This window comes from Bos grunniens, chromosome 22, assembly GCF_055505025.1.
Source record: "Bos grunniens cultivar Pamir isolate PY7600 chromosome 22, Bosgru_T2T1.0, whole genome shotgun sequence".
Lineage (NCBI taxonomy): Eukaryota > Metazoa > Chordata > Mammalia > Artiodactyla > Bovidae > Bos > Bos grunniens.
Window position 1 is genome coordinate 4500832 of NC_141186.1, and position 13681 is coordinate 4514512.

A 13681-nucleotide genomic window follows, 5' to 3' on the forward strand; every position below is an offset into this window, starting at 1 on the left:
AACCAAGTTGGAGTTGCTTTATTCCTTCATAAATGCATCATTATTCTCTAGGGGCAGCTTCGTATTTCATTCTGTTTCTTTGTGTTTGTGATGTAGTATACGCTGTCACATAAAACTCAAGAGTGCCATGTTTTCCTCCAGAATCGTGGCGTTTTGGGGGGAATTACTTGAGATGTTTTACCTGTACACGTTCATTTTAATTAGTGAAAGTAAATTCGTATGAAAAACAGAACTTAGTGAAATATTTTTTTTAATATTTTCTTGGTGTAGACCATTTTTAAAGTCTTTATTGAATTTGTTATCATATTGCTTTTGTTTTATGTTTTGGTTATTTTGGCCATGAGGCAGGAAGGATCTTAACTCCCTGTATGGAAGTTAAGATCCAACGAAAGTTAAGATCCACCTTCTACGCCCAATGGAAGGTGAAGTCTTAATCACTGAAGCACCAGGAAAGCCCTCAAAACATTGATTATGTTATAACTTTGTTTCCCAGGAGTCTTCAGGAGAGATGTTTTGTACTAGGGAGCCACTCTCCTTGCTGGCACGATGGCTCTTTGGAAAGACACTCTTCTCAAAGTCCGCCCATCACCTCCCTGATTCAGAGGAGGCTCAGGGAGTCTCCTCCCCTGACAGGGATTTCTTCTGTTTGGACTGGAGTTTAGCCCTGGAGCTCAGCATCATGATTTTGTACTGTCCTGTGGGATGTGTGGGGTGGATGAAGTGGAGGAAGCCACGCTGTTATAGCAGCCGGGAGTCGTGAAATCCCTGGGGCCTCACTGGGTGGCAGCGTGGCTGAGTGAACCATGGCTGCTTGGTAGAGTCAATGTGTATTAAGACACTTTTATTAGTTAATCTCCACATAAGTCCCGTGGAGTAACTTAGCATCTTTTTAAACATGGTGTCAATTAATTTTGACAAATGTTTATTAAGTTCAGGCTATGTCCCAGAAACAAAGATATACAAAGAAAGAACACCTGGGAAATGTTTTTTTTTTTTCTTCCTTCCAGTTACTATGAGCAAAACACCAGGTCCCTGTTTTAGCAAAGGACAGCACTTCAGTCATGTTCTAGAACCCCCTTAACACTTCCACTTTCTCAGGAACATTATCCTAAAAGTTATGTCTTTCTGCCTTAAGCTTTAATCTCTTGACTTCTGCTTGATCTTTCTTATCAGCATGCAAAAGTACTAAGAACAGTATCTGTCTCATAGCAGGGCAACAAATAAATTCATGTTTAATATTTTGAATGAATACTCAGTAGTCCTGTAACCCAGGCCGGGGAATAGGTACACATATGTGTGTGCAGACAACTGGGCCACATTCCCAGAGGTGCTTATTTCATTTTCCCAGAGGTGAAAAATGAGCGTTGCTCGTTTTTTAAGCTCGCAAGTAAGTGCTTCTAGCATATAGCTAAGGTTGGAAACCATAGACCATAGCATCTCCCGTCTTACAAGCAACAAACATGAACAGCTCCTTAGCCTCACATACCCCTCAGGCTAAAGCTGGCTCCTAACTCTCCTTCCCAGCGACAGAATAGCAGACAAGACTGCAAACACTCTCTACTTCTCCATCTCGCTCTTGCTCTTCAACCACTCAAGCAGCCTTCGGTCCCCATCCCTGGCCTGTAGCTGAGCATGGTAAGAATACATGATATATACTACTGTACATACAATAAGCTACAAAGACCTACCGTACAGCAGAGTGAACTATATTCAGTATTGTAACAACCTATAATGAAGAAGAATCTGAAGCTGTGCCCCGAAACTAATCCAATATTATAAATCAACCACGGTTAAAAAAGACAAGTTCACATTCCTAAAACACTGGGCGTCTCAAGCTCCCATCTTGCTCTCACAGTGGCACTGGACAGCAGTGATCTCTCTCTCTGTCTCTTTGGCTTTGAGACATCTTCTTCCCTTTGCACTTCTTTCTTTCCATCGGATTCTCCTCCAGCCTCCTTTGAGATCTCCTTTTCTCATCTCATGAACACTTCAGTGGTGAAGTTTTAGCTCCAAACCTGTGCTCTTTGTTTCTACTTACACCAGGCACTTTTGTCTTTTTCCATTTCTGCAAATCGAACCTTCATGCTGTTGACCTCCTAGATTTTATTTCCAGTCTTGTTCCCCTTTCTGAGCACCAGCCAAATATATCCAGCTACTACTTGGCATTTTTTCTTAGATGTCTCACAGGCATTTCAGGCTCATCATGTCTCAAACTGATATTTTAATTTTCCCTCTCCCGTGTTGGTTCCTCCTCCAGGCTCCCAATTTCTGTAAATCACATCTCCACCTACCCATTGGCTTACGCCGAAAAACCAGTAGTAATCTTTGTCTGTTATGTTTCCCTTATTCCGAACCCAGTCCATGCATCACTGGGTCCTGTTAATTCTGCCTCCCACATGTAAGTCAAACCATCCATTTCATCCTTTCGATTTCATGGCCAGTTGCTGTTTGTCCAGATTACTATAATAGCCCCTAGGTCATCTCCCTGATCCCGCTCCTATTGCCCACCTCCCCTACAACCAATCCCATCTTCAGGACAAGCCAGTGAGCATGATATTATAAAAATGCAGGTCATCTCATGCCCCTGCTTTCTTCAAACCTTCAGTAACAGTCAATCATCAGAGTCTGTGGTATATGCTCTCATTTTCTTTCAAGGAAGGCAAACCAATTTGTTATTATAGATTCATTTGTGTGGTTATTCATTTTATGTTCATCTCCCAACTCAACTATAAGCTGAGTAAGGATGCAAACTGGAACTGTTTTGTCCCCACTAGGCTATACTCTGTACCTCTATACATAGTGCCTGACATAGAATTTCATTATTGAATGAGAAAGCAGCCCGTGAATGAACGAGGAAGATTGACCAAAGCATGAGGTGGGAAAGGTGACTTAGCAAACCTCATGCAGCCCATTGTGCTGAGAACTCCATCACCCCCCGGATAAGTGTACTGACTGAATGAGCTGGGTTGAATTTTTTTTATGGGATTGTTATATTCCATGTGCTAGCCTCAACATCTAAGGGATTTTGAAGAATTGTGACCTCTCGCTGGTGGGCTTCAGAGGCTTCTAGAAATAGGTTGCAAAGTAAGATTATAAAGTGGTTCATTGTACAGTGTATTTGGAAAGGCCTGTGCAGATTTGGCTTCAAATCCTGCTCTACCAATTAAGCAACTTGTGATTTGGGGGGTCAGTCTTGTCACCTGGCTTACACTTTGATTTCTCTATGTAAATACATAAACAGGCGTGAGGACAATGGTATTGATACCTGCATTATTATCATTTCATCAGGTGCCAACACATCACCCACCCAGGGCAGTTGTTGGCCCATAATAGATAAAGTCTATATTTTATTTTATCATATGCTCCTCCTAACATTACTTCTAGACTTATTTTGCTCTTTCTCCTCTTTTTTTTCTTTTTCCCTCATTTTACTCATCTCAGGGATGGCAATCCTCATATTACTCACATAGTTTGAATTTTGTGGGAAGACAGGAATTAGTAGTACTAACAGAGCAGGCTTCCTTGTGTATTTGAAACACAAACTTCCAAGGTTTTCAAGAGCATTGGAAGGTACACTGATGAGTAACAAGTTCATTTTTTGTTAACATGCTGGGAGGGAGAAAAAGAAGACAAGATTCAAGGGGAGAAAATTAAAAAGTTAATTACAAGAAACAACTTGGTAATTGAATTCCTATTCACTCTTTAGTTATTTCAGGGAAGAGGGTCACAGTTCACGGTTAGGAGGTTTGCCTTAGCAGTGCTCCTCAAAACTTCTACATGAGAGAAGGAAGGGGATACAGAGCTGATACCTGCCTGGTAGCAGAGAAGAGGAGCGGGATGCATGTGGGATGGGCTTTGAGTACCCTACACACATTCTTGATCATTTCTAGTTTGAAGTATCTTTGGCAGCTGAAATTACTCTCAGGTGAAGCCCTGACTAATACAGCTATATTTCATGGGCATGCAAAATCCCCCTTTTTCATTTATTACATTTTACTGGCTACTTCCTTGGCCTCACTATACCCACACACAGAGGCACACAAAGTACAATATAGGCAACTTTGGGGACTTCTCTGGTGGCTCAGCTGGTAAAGACTCTGCCTGCAATACAGAAGACCTGGTTTGATCCCTGGGTTGGGACAATCCCCTGGAGAAGGGAACGGCTACCTACTCCAATGTTCTTGACTGGAGAGTTCCATGGACAGAGGAGCCTGGTGAGCTACATACAGTCCATGGGGTTGCAAAGAGTCAGACATGACTTTTTCCCTTTCATGGGCAACTTTTATGCTCTTTTAAGATTCTACTTAAGCTTTAAAAAATAGCAAATAAGTGACATGGGTCTTCGTTTCTTATTTTTAAAAGACATTTGAATATTTGTCTATTTATCATAAGTTCCTTAACAGTCAAAATTGTTTATTTAGGATGTTATCTTTGAGAGAGACACGTCCTATAATGAGTTAACATGGGCTTGGAAATCAACTGGAACTGGGCTCAAATCTCCCTGAACTCATTCATCACCTTCATTCATTCATTCAACATGCATTTATTGAATGACTACTTGAATGCCAGAAACTGTTAAGTGCTGGCACTAACTTCATGCTGGTTCTAGCACTGCTTTTAATACCATCAAGTTTTTTGAGGGTTAGAAAATTACCTTTTGAGATAAACTTTTCTACATTTTTCAGCATTTTGTATTCCTAATTCTTGCAACAAAGTCACTGAAGAAAGAAATGATTAAATAATATTACCTTATTCACCAAATTAATCTAAATCAGCTTGCTGATTGCATAGCCAATGTCCAAAGCAACCTCTAGAAAATAAGCACATTATTTTATGTTTAATATTGTGGTCTCTTTCCTGACATGCTAAGGGCCATAGATTGAGGTCTATGGTTCAACCTGGGTCATGAGTGCGAGTATGACCACAAACACCCATTGCATCAGTGACACAGAGCGGCTTGCGAGCGCTAACCCGGGGCTTTGTGTTTTCACAGGGTATGGTTTTGTAGATTTCGACAGCCCAGCAGCTGCACAGAAAGCAGTAGCGTCTCTCAAGGCAAATGGCGTGCAGGCACAGATGGCCAAGGTAGGAACGGTGTTTCAGTTCTGCTTTATTACTTTTTTCTTTTGTGATCGTATGTTTTTCCATTCCTAAGAGAGGAATTGAAATTGGAGTTTGTGACCATTTGGATTATGTTTGGTAGGGAGGAATAAGAAACCTCATCATAGACTTGGCTTGGAAGAATCTGGCTGGTTTATTTCATCGACTGTTTGTGATTATATATTAATGTTCTCATTTATTATGGTTACTTTATTGGCGATTCAAGGGCACTTGTGAAATGCTCTGTTTTACCCCAGATAGGAGAGGTGTATGTGCACGCATGTATAATCTGGGGCTCTCACCTATAAACAGTTTTGGAAGAGTCCAGTTCTCAGTAAGATGTCTTTGATAAACTATGTGTTGAAAAATTGCTCATTGTCATGCTGGGGATAGATGATCCCTGAATGAGGGGATGGTCTGATTTGTGCAGGGAAATGAGTTTAACCCAAGCATATATTGTCTGTATTACTAGGATTTCACTTTGGCCTTTATAAATAGAGTTTTCCTAGGTAACAGTCTCCCATATATTAATAATTTTCAGTACACTGTTATTGTTTTGTAAAACCAGTAATAGTATGGAGCTTTCTACCTGAAATTATAATGCATTTTTACATTCAAGAAAATAAATAAAATCATTTACAATAATTTCTTATCCTGATATTGCAGTGGTAATTACAAGAATCTACACATATAAAATGATATAGAACTATACACACATATTGTTCACTCAATGGCAACTTCCTGGTGTTGATATTATACTAAAATTAACATATAACCTTTGGGGAGATGGAGTGGAGCCCCAGGGGACCTCTCTATATGATCTTCCTGTAAATCTAGGATTATTTCCAAATAGAAATGCTTTAAATATCAGTTATAACATAGGAATGCTCGGTACATATTTGTTTGAAAATAATGGTCATTTGGGGGTTACTCATATGTAACTTTAGTTTTCTGATTCCTATCAGTGAATGTGTAGATCTCTGGCTTCTCAAAAGTTAGGTGGAAAGTCAGTAGGTCTTGAAATACTGATCTAGTGCATTGATGTTATATTTATTTATATATTAATACTTACTCTTAACTTTTCCCAGAGAGAGCTGAGTTACACTAAGTTGTCAATTTTTTGGTCATTGGGATTTTATTATCATTGTTAAAATTCTTTGATGACATTTTCCAGTTTCAATACCTGATAACTAGAGATGGGCTATTTGGTTTTCTTCATCTTCGAGCAAGCGGATACCTCCCGTATCTGTTAACCTTTCACTGTGGTTCACTGCTCATAGAGATTACTTTGGTGGACTCATTGCCCTTAATGACACATTAATTGTTTTCAAGGTGGGATAAATTAGAATTTGAAAGCTTTGAGTTGTGTAATGTATTTCTCCTCAGGACTGTGACTGGAAGTTTTGAATTTGGTCATGAACTAAGATTGATGAAGTTAATCCTTGTAATTAATAAGGGAATTACATACATGTGTTGGTTTAAAGGTTACCTGACAAAAGAATCAAGTTATTTGGCAACTTTAGTAGTGGCTTCTTATACCCAGCAAACGTGTGATATAATATATAGTTATTAGGGATATGCAAAAGAGAAATTGCATTTCGAACCTATTGACAAGAAAATGGTGACACACATGCTTAAGTAAAACCTTTGTTATTGGCGTTTATCTTTGATCTGTTCTCTGGATACACTGCCAAAGTTTGCAAATCGCTAGATTGTGGCAGTTTGGAAATAATGATTACAGTCTGTATAATCTCCACTGTTCAAATGTCTCTCAGAAAGAGACAGTTATTTGTTAGATAAAAACCACTTGTATCTTGCACAAGAGGAAAAGAAAGTTGTCTTTGATTTTATAACCACTGAGAATTCATTGTGAATATTTTCCTTTTGTTTCTGAGCATTTGGTATACAAGGAATCTCTCTCTCTCTTATATACACACACCGATCACTGACATCTCATCTGGACAGGAAACTGTAAAAGGGAAAATATTTTAAAGAGCTTCTAAAAATGATTAATTATAGTCAGCATCTTGACCCTTGCCCATGCCCCCTGTACACAGTAAGGAGATTCCAACTGGGATGCTTAAAGGCACTTATTTCATTTCTGGAGTTGCTTAAAGACCTCTGCCTTATCAATTATGCTATCTGTGAGGAGCTTCTTATTCTCTTTTCCTCACTGATTTTGAATCTAAAGCCTAGAGCTGTAGGTCCACGGCTGCTTACTGGAAAACTTTCAGCAGCAAGTGACTCTGTAATCGAACTACCCAGAAGCAAATAAATAGCCTGCCTTTGACAATGAAATGGAACAAGCTTGACCACTTGTATTAGCAGATTTCTCACTGAGCTATTGGATTCCGTGGCCTTTTTTTTCTTTGTCCTGGTGATAACTGTCATTTATTATCATATAAACCTGCAGTCTGCAAGGTGTGGAAAACTTGCACTGTATGTTTTGCCATTCAAGTACCTAGTGAATTGCTGCCTGCATCCTTATTCTTATCAATATCCCACTATGCAGGTTGTGGACTCAGAATTTAATGACTCCAGGATTTTCAAGCAAAATGCCACAAATAACCTAGGTTCCCAATAGCAACCTGGAGCAAACATGGAACGTTTCAAGTGAATCGCTTTATATATCTAACTCCAGTGTGTGCACATGAAAAATTCAGCTGATTTGTCAACAAACAGGAATTAAACAATAAATCCTTCAGTAAGTGGTAATTGATTAATAATGTATAACCATTAACACAGACTATCATTTTCTGCATACTTGCTGTTCTGCCAAAAAGGGTTTTTAGGGATCAAAGGATATGTTTCTTTTAGGAGAACACATTTAAAATATTTTATTAATACACAGCAGTTAAGAGCATTGGTTTGGAGGGAGATAAACTTGGCTTTGAATCTTGGCTCCTGTACCACCTGGCTGTGTGACCTTGGCTAAGTTATTTAAATATTTCTGAAATTCTCCAATAATAATACTTTGGCTTATAGAACTGCTGCGAAAATTAACTAAAAAGATAACAAATAATTTAGCATAGCACTTAGATTATATTAAAATTCAGTGAATGTTAATTATTCAACATTGTTATGCATTAAATTTAAATTTGTTACTGAACTTTCCATAAATCATGATGCATGCTTCAAGTGTTACTTTATTTAAAAAGTTTTCTGAGAAATACAATCAATAGGATCAATCAACAAATGTTTTAATTGCTTGCTAAGTGGCAGGCACTGTGGTAGGTGTTGGAAAATCAAGATTTAATAAAACTTCTTTCTTATTCTGAATTTTCATCATGTAGTTTATCTCTTGGGATAGCTACAGCTCTGGGTTAAAACTACTGAGTGTTGCTGTTCTTGCCAATTTTAGGGTATTTAAGAGAAAGTCATTAATATGTCTCAACCATAAAAGGAAAACAGCTGATGAAAAGAAAAAAAAAAACGAACTAACCACAGTTTACCTTGTAGGTGTTTGTTTTACTCATTAACAAGAAAGTTGTAGAAAGGCAATGAATGTTTTGAGTGCCATCAAGGTTAAGGCTGCTCTGCAATTCTTCATATATGGTGTTCATCAATACATTTGCATTTTCTTTTCTAAAATGCCGCTTATTGTACCCACATTTAAGCCAGGAATATGAAAAGGGTAAAAGGTTGAAGGATCTTAAGACTGATTCTGAAATTTGAAAAGCTTTTCCAGACTTCTAGCTCAGGAACTTGTGTTTACATCTCAATGGCCAAAACTGAGTCATATGGTTTCTCCTTTAGCTGCAAGAGATTCTAGAATGATGAATATTTTAGCTTGTTGACCTGTAGTGGAGAAAAGCAAGAATTGCTTATCTCCCTGGCTATTTGAGCAGCATGCATTCATTCTTTCCTGAAGGGAGCCCACCTCAAAGCCTCACCCTGTAATCACATGCGGGGACATCATCGTCTCCAATAGGCCCAGACTCAGCTGCTTAGCCAGAGAAGGCAATGGCACCCCACTCCAGTACTCTTGCCTGGAAAATCCCATGGACAGAGGAGCTTGGTAGACTGCAGTCCATGGGGTCGCTAAGAGTCGGACATGACTGAGCGACTTCACTTTCACTTTTCACTTTCATGCATTGCAGAAGGAAATGGCAACCCACTCCAGTATTCTTGCTTGGAGAATCCCAGGGACAGAAGAGCCTGGTGGGCTGCCGTCTATGGGGTTGCACAGAGTCGGACGTGACTGAAGCGACTTAGCAGCAGCAGCTGCTTAGCAACTCAGAGCTTTTAAAAACAAATGATCAGGGCTTCCCTGGGGGTCCAGTGATGAAGATTCTGTGCTTCCGATGTGCTTCTGGGTTCCATCCCTGGTCAGGGAACTAGATCCCCCATGCCACAACTAAAGAGCGTGTACACCACAACGACGGTTGAAGATCCCCTGTGTCACACCTAAGACTCATCACAGCCAAAAATAAATAATAATAATAATGAAGTTATCTGTGTTCCCACAGTACAGAATGACAGAAAAACAGGAAAACAGGAAAAAAAAAACCCCAGGAAACATGGATCTAAGGGAAACTACCACTTTGGAACAGAGAGTTTGGAAAACAGAAATTACTGATCGCTAATACATATAGAATTCAGCTGGGCAGCAGTGGAATTCTTGTGTTGTCAGTGTAGGCGTTTCCTTGGTTAGCCAATCACATCGTGCATGCCTGCCATCCAAGATTCCTCTTGCCCTCTATTTTCCAGGGTTTCATGGAGGCCTCTCTGGAGGACTGCACAGCTTTAGAAACTGAGTTTTTCCTGACATAAATTTTGAAGCTCCAGAATGGCTCTATATACTCTGCAGTCAGTAATTACCACCAGCCAAGTTTTGATCGTCTTCAGCTTAGCAGCTGTCTTTCTTATTTCCCACATGTCAATTACAATCATGAGGAAACAGAACACAGCTCTTTCTTCCAGGGAAGAACTCACCCCCTCCTCAGTGCCTTTAAATAAAGTTATATCAGGTCTACAACTATGACCGCTGTACCAGTTACCAAAGGTGGTTCACCCCATTGTGGGATATCTAGAATAAATCAGAGTTAGGTGATCACCACGGATACCAAGTGTCCAAGAGGATGTCAGATCATCAGGAATAATGTAAAAAATACTGTGTCAACCATTAGGATAATATAAAAATGCCATGTCAACCATTGTGGAGAACCAGGTTGGTACCAGAGGAAAGGAATTCTTTTTTATAAATCAGTGAACTTAGTCTTGGTTTTGAGGGGAAAATAATTTATTTTGAGATCATAAGTGAAAATTTAAAAAGTCAGTGCATATAGGAAAATAAATTCTGTAACTTCAAATATGTACATACCTACAATTATTATTATTGTTTTGGCCACACTGAATAGCATGTGGGATCTTAGTTCACCAACCAGGGCTAGAACTCAGGTCCCCATCAGTAGGAGATCAGGATCTTAACCACTGGACTGCCAGGGAAGTCCCCATATAATTAATTTTTAAAAACTCATCACCTCTGTGGAGTCCTAACAGTTATATTCCACGAGGAGAAATTTAGTGAATGAATGAGGGACCTATTGCACACAATATTCTAGATTTTTTTAAAAGTTCAGCCACTAGCCCCATGAAGTTGTCTACCAAAGCTACTCTTCTGAATGCAGAGGCACATAAGCAGGCTTCTTCATCCAGACTCTTGTGATCTATAGCAGTATTAATATTGCTTTTAATCTGTTTATATTGCTTTGCTTTTGCCATTTCTAGGAATAGAGAGTCAGCAGGCTATTTGGTATCCAGGGATCACTACATTGCTGGGGCCTACTAGTAACCCACCAACCAAAGAATTTTCTCAAAGGATCTCATGTCAGAAGGAGATGATAGGGAAAATGTTGCTTCCTGTGACTAGATGGGAAAGCCAATGAATACATTTTATTTATTCCTACCTGTTACATTATTTTTGATGCTAATGTGAATGGAATTATTTTCCTTATTTCTTTTTCAGATATTTTGTTGTTAGTGTATAAAAAAGCAACTGATTTCTGTATATTGATTTAGTATCCTGAAACTTTACTGAAGTCATTTATTAGTTCAAACAGCTTTTTAATGGAGTCTAGGGATTTCTGTAATATAAGATCATATCATCTGTAAACAAAGACAGGTTTACTTTTTCCATACCATTTGAATGCCTTTTCTTTTCCTGCCTAATTGCTCTGGCTAGGACTTCCAGCACTATGTTGAAGAAGAAGACGAGTGGTGAGCATGCCCGCCTGTGTCTTATTCCTGATCTTAAAGGAAGACCTTTGAACCTTTACCACTGAATATGATGTTAGCAGTGGGCTTGTCGTGTGTGACATTTATAATGTTGAAGTATGTTTCTTCTATACTCAATTTGTTTAGAGTTTGTCATGAAAGGGTGTTGTATTTTTGTTACTATTGCTATAAACTTCTTTTAGAACTACTTTTTTTTGCATCCAGTGAGTTTTTGGCATGTTGTGTTTCTATTTTTTTCTTTTTCAACATGTGTTTTTTTTTTTTTTAATTCTACTTTTGATTTCTTCTTTGACAAATTGGTTTTTCAGGAGTAGGTCGTTTAATTTCCACATTTGTTATTTTTCTTTGTTTTCCTTCTGTTATGGACTTTTAGCTTCATAACACTGTAGTTGAAAAAATATACTTGTTATGATTTCAGTTTTCTTAAATTTTCTTATATTTATTTATCTGACCTATCCTAAAGAATGTTTCTTCTGTGCTCAAGAAGAATGCATATTCTGCTACTGTGAGATAGAATGGTCTGCGTTTATCTCTAAGGTTCATTTGGACTAAGATATAGTTTAAGTCCAATGTTTCCTTATTGATTTTCTGTCTGGATGATCTATTTGTTGTTGAAAGTGGAATAATGAAGTACCTTACTATTATTTTGTTGTATCTGTTTCTCACTTCAGAAATTAGGATTGTTTAATATAATGTTGGTGTTTTTATATTTTTTATTGCTATATATTCTTGATGAATGACCCCACTTTGTCATTATATAATGACTTTCTTTGTCTCTTGTTAGTGTTTTTGACTTAAAGTTTACATTGTTTGGCATAAATATAGGTATTCCTATTCTCTTTTGATTTCCACTTGTATCAAATGTGTTTTTCTAACACTTCACTTTGAGAGTATGAGTGTCCTTAAAATTGAAGTGAATCTCTTGTAGGCAGCAGTTAGGTAGGTCTTTTAATCCATCCAGTCAGTCTATGCCTTTTGATTAGAGAGTTTTATTTCATTTACATTTGTAGTAATTATTGATAGGTAAGGACGTCCTGTCATTAATCTTTCTAGCTATTTTGTAGTGCCCTTGTTCCTTTCTTCTAGCTGCCTTTCCTCATGAATTGATTACCTGTAGTGATGTGTTCTGATTCCCTTCTCTTTACCTTGTATGTATCTAATATAGGTTTTGCTTTGTGGCTCCCATGAAGCTTACATAAAGTACCTTATAATAGTCTATTTTATCCTGATGACAATGTAATTTTCAATTGCACACAAAAATTATTTTCTCCCTTTTATATTTTTTATGTCACAATTTACCTCTTTTTATACGGTGTAGTAATTAACAAATTAGTATATAGTAGGTTTTTAATATCTTCTTTAACTTTGAGTCTAGAGTTAAATGGTTAACACACCACTATTTTATAGAATTAGGGAATTCTAAGTTTGACTGCATGCTTACATTTACCAGTGCATTGTATATTTTCAAATGTTTTTGTGTTACTAATTAGCAGCCTTTCATTTCCGCTTGAAGAACCCCTGTGACAAATCTAGTAGTGATGAACTCCCTAAGCTTTATTTTGTGCGGAATCTTTATTTTTCCTTTTTTTTTTAAAGAACAACTTTGCAGGTAGAGTAATCTTGATTGGCAGTTTTTTGTTTTTTCCTGCAATGTTGATTATTGAAATAATTTTCAACTCTGATAAAATGTTGTGATCTTAAACTAGCTTTTACCCAGGGATATTTAATTCATTTCCCAACCAATTACCTGAGAGGATGTAATTACTGAGTCTGCCAAAAATGGTTCGAGGTAATCATTCTACCTATGGACTGGAGGTGATGGTTGTAACTGGATAAGATGGACATCTTTATTTCTTAAGAACACATGCATGAAGGAATTGAAAATGAATATCAATAGCACTTACATTTTAAAAGCTTTAAGGGAGTTTAACATACAATTGAATATACATACATACAGGCACACATATAATCTATAAAATGTCTATTTTTAAAGTTGTTTAATTATCATCATTTTTCTATGCAATTACTCAACAAATATAAAAATGTTTGACAGCTTCACAGCCAATTTAGCTATTGCTTGAAAATGGAGCTTAAAGTTAATAATAAAATTAAATGATAGGCTTCTGCCATCTCTGATTTTCTCTGCATCGTATATTTATTACAATATGATTTATATCAATTCAACATTTATGGAAGCTATTCACAAATGCATTACACAGGGGAGGTAGCAATTGGAGTGCTGTGAATGAGCTAGCCTCATACAGAGATGGGCTCCCTTCCTTCCCACCTACAGGACACACATTTTATCCACTACTTGAATTAATCAAACTCAGGGTCTCCGGGC

The 13681-nt window shown here is 37.8% G+C and overlaps 1 protein-coding gene across 25 annotated transcripts in view; it reads left to right on the forward strand.

The window, feature by feature from the left end:
- RBMS3 (RNA binding motif single stranded interacting protein 3) overlaps positions 1-13681 on the forward strand; it is a 797532-nt gene that overhangs the window by 339199 nt on the left and 444652 nt on the right. For all 25 annotated transcript variants that reach the window (XM_086365588.1, XM_086365575.1, XM_086365577.1 and 22 more), the window contains one exon: positions 4994-5085. Coding sequence is in view for 19 of the 25 variants with exons in the window: in XM_086365575.1 (XP_086221701.1) it covers positions 4994-5085 (92 nt within the window). In the remaining 6 variants the exon portion in view is untranslated. The remainder of the gene's footprint in view (positions 1-4993; positions 5086-13681) is intronic.